At 48.2% G+C, this 10,119-nt stretch overlaps 1 protein-coding gene across 1 annotated transcript; it reads left to right on the top strand.

The window, feature by feature from the left end:
- The first annotated feature begins 3,479 nt into the window (after positions 1 to 3,479).
- On the top strand, positions 3,480 to 6,729 carry TIGD2 (tigger transposable element derived 2). The gene is made up of 2 exons (XM_004590628.3): positions 3,480 to 3,722; positions 4,799 to 6,729. The coding sequence occupies exon 2, from the start codon at positions 4,814 to 4,816 to the stop codon at positions 6,392 to 6,394; it is 1,581 nt and encodes a 526-aa protein (XP_004590685.2). The 5' UTR covers positions 3,480 to 3,722; positions 4,799 to 4,813; the 3' UTR covers positions 6,395 to 6,729.
- The last annotated feature ends 3,390 nt before the right edge of the window (positions 6,730 to 10,119 follow it).

The raw sequence follows: 10,119 nt of genomic DNA, 5'->3' as shown, positions 1-10,119 counted from the left end.
TGAAAAGACTGCAGAGAACAAACTAACTACCAGCAAATGTTTCATATGCCATTTTCCAGAAAACACATAAAAATAATCCTGTATCTATCTCCCCACACAGATGTATATAATGTATGCTTAGCTAACATATATTAGCTATACACACATATATAGGTACATATATATGTGTGTGTGATATGCTACAGAATTAACCACAATATTTTATGTCCCTTAAAGTAGATGACCCGGGTGTCCTGGCTGCTCCACTTCCCATCCAGCTCCCTGCTTGTAGCCTGGGAAAGCAGCAGAGGACAGCCCAAAGCCTTGGACCCTGCACTGGCATGGGAGACCTGGAAGAAGCTGTTGGCTCCTGGCTTCAGTTCAGCTGGGTCCCAGTCATTGTGGCTATTTTGCCTGGAGGCAGTAGTGAATTGGCCGATGGAAGCTGGCTCTTTTGACTCTTTCAAATAAAATAAATCTTTAAAAAATGTGGATATACTCTTTTTATCTAGAGATACTTTCCTTTGTGTCAAAACAACAACACAGGATGAATGCCACTGCCGAGTCTGACGAGCCCACATACTGTATCTGCTTCGGTACTTCTGCAGAACAGAAATGTAGCTTTCACGAAGGAGAAAGGGGTTGCTTTCAGCTGATGGAAGGACTTTCCACAACACCCACACTCCAATGAACTGAAGGCTCGTCAACACTGTTCCATGCTTCAAGCCTCTCACCATTGCAATTGCTTGTTGGTTGAACACTCCAGTTTGACAAACACATGTTGTTTTTAGCCTCTGTTTCCTGGTACATAAAGCAGAGGTAACAGCTACCACAATGCAATGTTATAGTGTTTAAGGGAGAGTATATACACAGAGCCAGAGAAAATTACTGGTAACAGTGCTCCCAATGTTTGATCAGAGAACAATGAATGGTTGGAAAAACATTGAACAGGTTAGAAAATACTGTTTGGGGCCCTGTGCAGTAGCCTAGCAGCTAAAATCCTCACCTTGCACGTGCCGGGATTCTATATGGGCACTGGTTCTAATCCCGGCGCCTCACTCCCTTGGGACCTGCATGGGAGACCTGGAAGAAGTTCCTGGTCCCTGGCTTCGGATCGGCTCAGCTCCAGCCACTGTGGTCACTTGGGGAGTAAATCAGTTGACAGAAGATCTTCCTCTCTGTCTCTCTTCCCCTCTGTATATCTAACTTTCCAATAAGATTAAATAAATTTTTTTAGAAAAGAGAGAACATTGTTTTGCAAAAAAATGCTTGTACAAAATTGCTCTGCATAATAAAATAAATCTTAGTTTTCCACAAGCACCTTGGAGGGAAGGACATGGGGAGCTCTGAGATAGAAAATTGTTGGGAAGGAATGGAAAGGGGGTGACTCAAAGCAAAGGACTACAAAAACTCCTCGGTTGTCAATCAGGCTCTTAAAGACAAGGATGCCCAACATTCTAGGTTTTTTAAAACAGTCTCTAAAAGAATAAAACAAAACAGATTCTCTTTTGAAGCAGTTTTGAGTTCACACCAAAAGTGCAAAGCGATTTTCTGTCTTGCCCCTCTCCCTATTCCAAGCAGTCTCTAATTATCAGCACCGTCCACCTGTGACACATTTGGTACAACTTAATGAGCCACGGACACATGCATCCACCCGCGGCAGCTTCCCCCATGGGGAATAAATGTTCCCCCATCACTCTGTGGCCGAAAGACAGATGATTCTTGACATTGTCGTTTAAGTCCGCTCCACTCCCGAGCCTAACAAGCCCTTTTCTTCGAAGCAAAAAGTTCACTAATGGCGTGGGGTGAAAGAACCGTGGGCTCTCCTCAAGCCAAAGAAAGGGGAACAGCTGCGAGACATAAAACACCAGAAGCAGGAGAAGCCGGAACCCAAGCAAGGAGCCAGGAGTATCTCGGGCGAATTAAACCACGAAAATGGAGGTTTAACCCTACGTTGATTGAAACAAACTGTGTCAGAGTAAGCCACCGGGCTGGGCAAGTTGACATCCGTGGCACGTGGCAGCGCTCTTCCCTGATGAGAACTGAGTAACTCCTCAGCCACGACTGCTGCACGCGCCTCACCAACACCACCAGGGAACAGAAAAACTTTTCAACTTGACAGAAAACTACCAGGACCCAGTCCTTGGCCCTAGGCGTCCAGGAGGACGGCCAGAAAGGGGATAAGCTTGGCTGGACACTGCTTGGGGGTGAAGGAGAGGGAAGGTATGCAGGCCATTTACCAAGAGTCACAACCTCACAGCCCCTGAGGGCTGAGATCCCGAGCCAGGCAGGTGTGGGAGGGGATGGGGGGGGTGAGAACGCAGAAGCTGAGGGACACATCTCTGGTGCAAAGCCAGGAGCTCAATTTGGATTTCAGAACCGGAGTGCAATTCTAGGCGACCACACGGCTTTGCCAAAGCAATGATCAGCTACTTTGTTGTTTTTTGGCAAACCAAGCACCGTAACACACCGACCGTCAGACTACAGAAACTTAACCACAGACTATTGCATTTTTTCACAGTATAAATATACAGTTGTTGATAATACTAATAAGATGAAGAAGAAGGCGGGCTAAAGCGCGTTAGGTCCCTAAAACAGGTACCGCAGGACGAAGGTGCGACGTCGCCGCGCCCTTTTCCCCCCAAGGAGATGCCGCTTAGAAGCAATTCAAGCCACTCTTGGTCCAATTGCAACTCCCTATTCCACCTGAGAAGCAGGGCGGGGGACGACTCCGGCCGGCTCCGCACGGCTCCCGCGTCCTCCCGCAAGCTGGGAGCTCGGCAAAATAAGGGTCGCGGCGTGCAGAGCGCAGCAGCCCCGGGGCGGAGAAACCACACCCCGCCGCCGTGCCCCGCTCCTCCCGGGAGCCCCGAACCCCAGTCAGCCGCGGCCGCTCGCTCCTACCTGGCCTCATGATCCTCGCTGCGGTCGCTTCAGTCCCGCCGCTCGGCCGGACACGCAGGGCTGAGGCGCGGGGTTCCCGGGAGCAGGCGGTGGGAGGCGCGGGGCTCTCGGGCGCTCAGGGCTGAGGCGCGGGGCTCTCGGGAGCAGGCGGTGGGAGGCGCGGCGTCTGCCGCTGTTTGTAAACACGCTCCACGTGCGTGCTTGCGGCCCGCCCGGCCCCCTTCGGCGCGGCTCGCAGCCCGGGAGGATGCTGCGCCGTACGCCCAGCCCTCTGAGGCCGCGCGTATTTCTCGCTCCACACAGCAGGAAGCCTCGCCCGCACAGCTGGGTCCTTGGGAGAAGGTGCCCAGGGGCGGGAGAGCGCTCGTACCGCCCCCTGCTGGCTGGCGAGGCAGTCGGCAGCACCCAGCCGCCGCCGCTGCCGCGCCCAGAAGCCCCGCCCCCGAGCCGCGCGCGCGCCCGCGAGGCCCCGCCCCTCGGCGACACAACGTTCCTGCGGGGGCGCGCGCGTGCTCCCTAATCCCCCGCCTTCCGGCTCCGCCAGCGACGCTGCCCCTCTCCGCCACCGCCACCCTACCGAGCACCGGACACCGGGCCACCGGCCCCGGCCGCCCTCAGGAGGCTGCCCTCGCTCTCGGTGTGGGCTGGCCACCGTGAGGCTCGCACAGAGCGATGTCCTCGGCCGGCGGACCGGCGTGCCCTGGCTGGCCGCGGCGGTGACACCCGGGTGGCCGGCGGCCCCAGGCGGAACCCGGGCTCGTCCGCGGGAAGAGAGCTGGCCCAGCGGGGAGAGAGGCCCTCACTGACGCGGTTGCTCTCTGACCTCTTGATTTCGGGAGGTAGGCTCCTTGGGGTCCCCTCTCTGTCCGCCACCCCACCGGAATGCCTGGAAGCCTTATCGGTCTTGTGAACGCCTTCACGTTGGTAGGAGGTGTTCGTTTTCCCGGCTTAGTTGCAGGAGAGGTGTGGGTAATTACACGGACTTTGATGTTAGTGGGAAAAAAATGTTTTTGGTCTTTCCCTCCAGGTCCCATAGGCTGCAGGAACCCACACAGCCCCGCAGGAACTACTGCTCGCCCACAGTATCTGCCTTCTCCAGGCTTAACCTCACCTCCACCGCACCCTCCACCCTGTAACCTTCGCCTGGGGTCCCAAATTCAAACAAGGAAGTGATTCTTTTTAATGTTTTTAAGAAAATTATGTGACACCGCCTCCTGCCCAGTTTTCTCCTTTTACCTGCCAAATCCATGAGGCATAAGTTTGCATCACCTTGAACTAGAGTTTTCTGCTTGTCCATTTTCAGTTGATTAGCGCTGCTGTCTTCTGTCCTGCCCACCTTACTTTGCCTGCCTGTAATTTCCGTAAGCAATCACCTGCGCATGTGCTAACAATCCTCTCCCGGATTCCAAACAGTCCGCTGCTTCCCGACAAAGACCTGCAGCGGCTTAGGGAGGTGAGCGTTTCCTTTTTTCTTTCTTTCTTTCTTTTTTTTTGGTGTTAAGTTTGCACCTCTTCTCCCTCTCACAAACTGTTTATTCCCTTCATTTCCCCCAGTACTTCTGTCTAAATCATGATGCCTTTAGCCGAGAAGTTGACCTGCAGTGATTGCAAAAATTGAGTCTGCAGTAACATTCTTGCTTACAGCATTGGTTCTAATGGGACCCCCAGTGAGATCACAGTTCATGGATCTTAAACTAACCATCTTAAACTAACAAAGTGACTGAAGGTAGCAGATAAAGCAGACTACGTCTTTGATGTAGTGACTGGATAAGTTTTAAAACAGCAAGAAAAGAGATATTTTGTAGGCATTGTCTGGGATTACGGCTACTGAGCTGGGTCCCGGGACGGATCAGGGCCTTTCTGACTGCTAGCTTCTCCCTGTCTGGACTCCCAACTTGTTCATTATCTCTTGCAGTAACCGCTTGCTACAATGTTGGGGAAGCGTAAGCGTGTGGTGTTGACGATCAGGGACAAGCTTGACATCATTAAGAAGCTTGAGGAGGGCATCTCCTTCAAAAAACTTTCTGTTGTGTATGGAATCGGGGAATCTACAGTTCGTGACATTAAAAAGAACAAAGAAAGGATTATAAACTACGCCAACAGTTCAGATCCTACGAGTGGGCTATCAAAACGGAAGTCTATGAAGTCCTCTACCTACGAGGAACTCGATCGAGTTATGATAGAGTGGTTTAACCAACAAAAAACAGATGGCATTCCAGTGTCTGGAACGATTTGTGCCAAACAGGCCAAGTTCTTTTTTGACGCTTTGGGGATGGAAGGAGATTTCAACGCATCCTCTGGCTGGCTCACTCGATTCAAGCAACGTCACGGTATCCCAAAGGCTGCTGGTAAAGGAACCAAGTTAAAAGGCGATGAAACAGCTGCCAGCGAATTTTGTGGTAACTTTCAGGAATTTGTTGAGAGAGAGAATCTGCAACCAGAACAAATTTATGGTGCAGATCAGACTGGATTATTCTGGAAATGTCTGCCAGCCAGGACGTTAGCTCTTGACACGGAGCAGAGTACTTCTGAGTATAGGTCAAGCAGGGAGAGAATCATCATCATGTGCTGTGCAAATGCCACCGGTTTACACAAGCTAAACCTTTGTGTTGTGGGGAAAGCAAAAAAACCTCGTGCATTCAAAGGAACTGACCTTGCTAACTTGCCGGTCACTTACTTCAGTCAGAAAGGGGCGTGGATGGAACGCTCTGTCTTCAGACAGTGGTTTGACAAATATTTTGTGCCACAGGTACAGAAGCATTTGAAATCCAAGGGGCTTCTAGAAAAAGCAGTGCTGCTCTTAGATTTCCCTCCAGCACACCCGGATGAAGAAATGCTGAGTTCCGCTGATGGCAGGATCATTGTAAAATATCTGCCACCAAATGTCACAAGTCTGATTCAACCTATGAGCCAGGGAGTTCTAGCCACAGTGAAAAGATACTATCGGGCAGGACTTATGCAGAAGTTTGTGGAGGAAGGAATTGACCCCAAAACATTTTGGAAGAACTTGACAGTGTTGGATGCAATTTTTGAAGTTTCAAGAGCTTGGAACATGATCAAATCAAGCACCATAACCAAAGCGTGGAAGAAACTCATCCCTGCCAGTGAGGAAAATGCAGGTGTGAACATTGACGAAGGAGCCATTTTAGCGGCTAACTTAGCGACAGTGCTGCAGAGCACCGAGGCCTGTGAGCACGTGGACATTGAGAACATCAATCAGTGGTTTGATTCTCGACGGAAGGACTCCAGCCATCAGGGGCTCCCCGACTGTGAACGGACTGAGCAGCCATGCAAGGCTGCTGGAAAGAGGCCTTCAGGGAAGGTGAGGAAAGCAGAACTCAATCCAGAGAGGCATATCAGCCACCGAGTCGCGCTGGAGTGGACTGAAAATTTACTGGATTATCTGGAGCAGCAAGATGACATGCTTCTGTCCGACAAACTGGTATTACGGAGGCTCCGGACTATCATCAGGAGAAAACAGAAAATCCAAAGTACCAAAAGCCATTCTTAGTGCTCTTTGTGTTTCGGGGTGTCTGCACCTGTGTCTTGGCCTGCACAGACACTAACCTGGTTTGAAGTGTTGTGGGTTGCGAGAGCAAACACATTTTATACAAAGATTGTGGGGTTAGATGTCAGTTTGGATTACTGTACAGCAGCTCTTTAGTATCCCCCATGACTGAACATTGCCATGCCTTGTCCGTCTGCTGTTTCCACTCTGTATTATGTTAATTAGATCATAAAGTGCTGGAGACCAGGCGCCTTGTGTCTGTTTTGTGCCTGAATTTTAGTCTGTCCAATTTAGGGTTGTGCACACTATTGGCACTTAATAAATCTTACGTCACCTGATTTTTTATGACTGTGAATTTGAGTTGCTAAATTAAAGTGTATGTGTGTTGTTGGGGATGGGGGTATTCATTTCCATACTTTTTCTACCGCTGAAAATCTTAAAAGAGCTCAGCCAAGTTGATGCTTGAAGCATTTCACTGTGACTGCAGGGGACTGAAGGCAGCAGCTTTCAGCACTTTCCTTACATAACCTGGCCCTCTTGGAACCTCAGTTTCTTACATGTAAATGGGCAGGAGGTTGAACAGGCACATCTTAGGGCTTCATGAGCACTGGCTATTAACTCCACAGCTCTTCCTTGAGAACTTTTGGTCTGGAGCAAGAGTCGCACACTTGGCTTGACGGTGGGACGGGCAGGTATCCATGTTGAGCTCTAAGGGACTGACTCATCGCTGGCAATGCTCGTCTGGCTCTGTGCCTAAGTGGGAAGGAGGTGCTGAGTTCATCTGTACCCAGGGGCTCTAGTATATGGTATCAATCACCACAAGGGCCAATCAGTCAAAATGAAGCAGGTGGGGTTTACACTGTCCTCAGCCTGGGTTAACAACTCAAATGAGGTTTTCCAAACAGCGTACGGTAGTCTTGTGAGATGATCGCTCACATGCTGTAAGCAGAAACAAACCACAATGCAGAGAGGAAACTGGAGCAGCAGAGAGGAATCGGCACTGGCAGCACTGGTCACCATCCTACTTGAGAGTCCAAGAGGCAGGGCCTGACTTCAGCTGTTTCTCAGTGTTATGGTGCCCTTGTCACTCACAGGTGTCCCAGCTCAGAAGAGCAACTGGATGGTTTCCCTGCACCAGTAGTGGTACTAAAGGGCAGAGAAGGGACATGATCTGCTCAACGCACAACAGCAATGGCCAATAAGAGAGCAGAAATTGAAGCAGTGTGGCCTCCTCACACTACCAAATGCACGGGCTCCTTCCAGCAAGTGCATGGCCCTCAAAGGGTTGGACTACAATCCCAATCCCATTTCACTTTAGTACTTGCCTCCTTGCCAAGACTGGGGAGTCTCTTGTTGGAAAATCTTTTCCATTCTGAAAGAGTGTACCAAGTTGATGCCCTGAGCATTTGGTGTGTGCTGGGAATAGTGCTGTGTGTTTGGCAAACCAACATCTATTGTGTGATCCTAATGCTCTTCTGCCTCATAGAGTCCTCAGAGGAAGACCCACTAAGCAATCCTGTGCTGGATATGCCGAGATCTCCACCCCTGTAGAAGGTGTGGCCTCAAATCCATAGGATTTAGCTAGAGGAACCCATGAGGCACTAACTTGCTTGTAGAAAGTCCTCAAGCCCCCAAAGCATACAATGGCAAAAATTGGGGCAAACTGAAGCTGGGAGCTGGGAACCCAATCTGCTGTGGGTAATGGAAACCTAACTCCCTGAGCTGTGACGACTGCTTTGTAGGTTCTGCACCAAGAGGAAGCTGGAATCCAGAGCTGGAGCAGAGTCTTGAAGCCAGGCACCTGAACTGGTACCTGAACTGCCAGGCTGAGTGTCCACTCCCTATGGTCACTTGGAATATGCAGAATGTGCGGGGTATGTGCCATTGTGGAGAAGCCCCCCACTGGTGTTCTCACACTAATGAAAAAATATCGCTGCAGCTCTGTCAGACCCAGAGTCTGAATGAAGCTCCGTGTTGCTGACAGGCACTGTCCTCACTGTGGCTTTGAAATTCCCTTCTGATTGTTTGAATGATCAGGCCCACAGTTGATGGGTAGGTCTAGCCTTGGCACCACAGTTCACCAGCAACATCTTCCTGTATTGAAATGCATGTGCTAGGACCATGGTTCTGGGTCCCAGCCATGCTCTGGGCTCTTCACATTTCCTCATGCAGGCCACCCTGCTCAAAAACACATTTGGTGGAATTTAGAAAGTTTGAAACCAATGGTTTCTATGAATGTGATAATGAAATGTGTAAGACATACTGTCTTCGGTATTTCTGGTCAGTCTAGAGATGAACATATTTGTAAACCTCTTCTGTGACACTTCAGGTGTGATTTATGGAGCTACCTAGGACTATAAACACAGACCTCTGGGGACTTTGATATTTAGAGTGACTCTCTAGGGGATCAGCTCTTACCACTTTAACTAGGAAACAGGATATTTTAGAGTTATATAGATATTAAGGAAATTAGATTTTTGAAACATCCAGGGTTTTTGTTTTTCTATTTTTAAATTTTTTAAGTACAGGAGGAAGCTTGATCCAAGCAGCCTCAGTAACTGGAGATGGGACTGTCAGTTCCCAAAGCGCTTTTGTTTTCCAGAGGAATCCCAGCAGATGATCTTGTAACACCTAGTCTTTTTGAAGAGCAACCAAAATGATACCTAGCTCTTTCCTACAAGTTCCTTCAGAACTTATGGACAAAGAAAACACTGTTACCTTTGAGCCTTAAAAAAAGACCAAGTACAGGCAGGCCTTTTTTTTTTTTCATTTCCTGAAGCAATTAGTGTTTTTTTTTTTTTTTTTTAAAGCCAGGTAACGGAATAAGTCTTTACAGATACACTTTTTTTCCCTCTCAATGAAAAATGCTTGTTGGCTGTTAGCCACATAAATTCATTTTGTTAATTTAAGATGACAAAGTTCAAATTTCTAAAAATTGTGGTTTTAAAGGAATGTGTCAAGCTGAGTATAATATAAATTTTAATAATCTATGTGATGTAATTCAGCTAATATGTAGAAGCTATTTCATTATAATAACCACAATGGTATAGTTGTATATTTCAAAAGTGTGCTGATTGTGAGACAATATTTAGGGCTAGCATTTCCACTCTCTGTTAATCGGAGTTTCAAACCATTTGTGGGTTTATTGTAGCGTTTGTAACTCTTTGTGACCACTTTAGTGAATTAAGATATTCCACATATGACATATAAAGTACCTGAGTTATTTTTCAGTAAAAACTAGAGCATTCAGGGTTTTTTGTACTGTATGAATATTCTATGCTATAAATTGGACAATAATAGAATTAGCATAATGTATTAAAAACACTTCTATAGTGAGGAAGAACACTTCACTGATTTTAAGGTACACATATTAATACCTGTGTACTTGGGAGGCGTAATCAATAGGATGTTATAGTTGTAGGATTTTGCTTTTCTTAATGATATATAATAATGTCATTCTGAAAAATATGATAAAATGTGTGTATATCTTGCCTTCCTTTTAAAAAGGAAGGGATTTTTTCCAGCAGCACTTATGCTGTTCTGATCCAGTACCTACTGCAGGTGAAAGGGCCCAGCCTCTCCCTTCCTGAGGGATTTCCCCCAACCTCCTGAGGTTCAATAAGTTGTCAGAAAGTCTCTGAGAACTCGGGACAATATGTTTGACCACAGTTCATCATCAGGCATACACTGGGAGAGTGTGGAGTGCTGGGGACCCTGTGTGGTTGGGT

Source organism: Ochotona princeps, chromosome 7 (assembly GCF_030435755.1).
Source record: "Ochotona princeps isolate mOchPri1 chromosome 7, mOchPri1.hap1, whole genome shotgun sequence".
In the NCBI taxonomy this organism is placed as follows: Eukaryota; Metazoa; Chordata; class Mammalia; order Lagomorpha; family Ochotonidae; genus Ochotona; species Ochotona princeps.
Note: the sequence above shows the minus strand (reverse complement) of the source record. Positions and strands in the feature narration are given on the sequence as shown.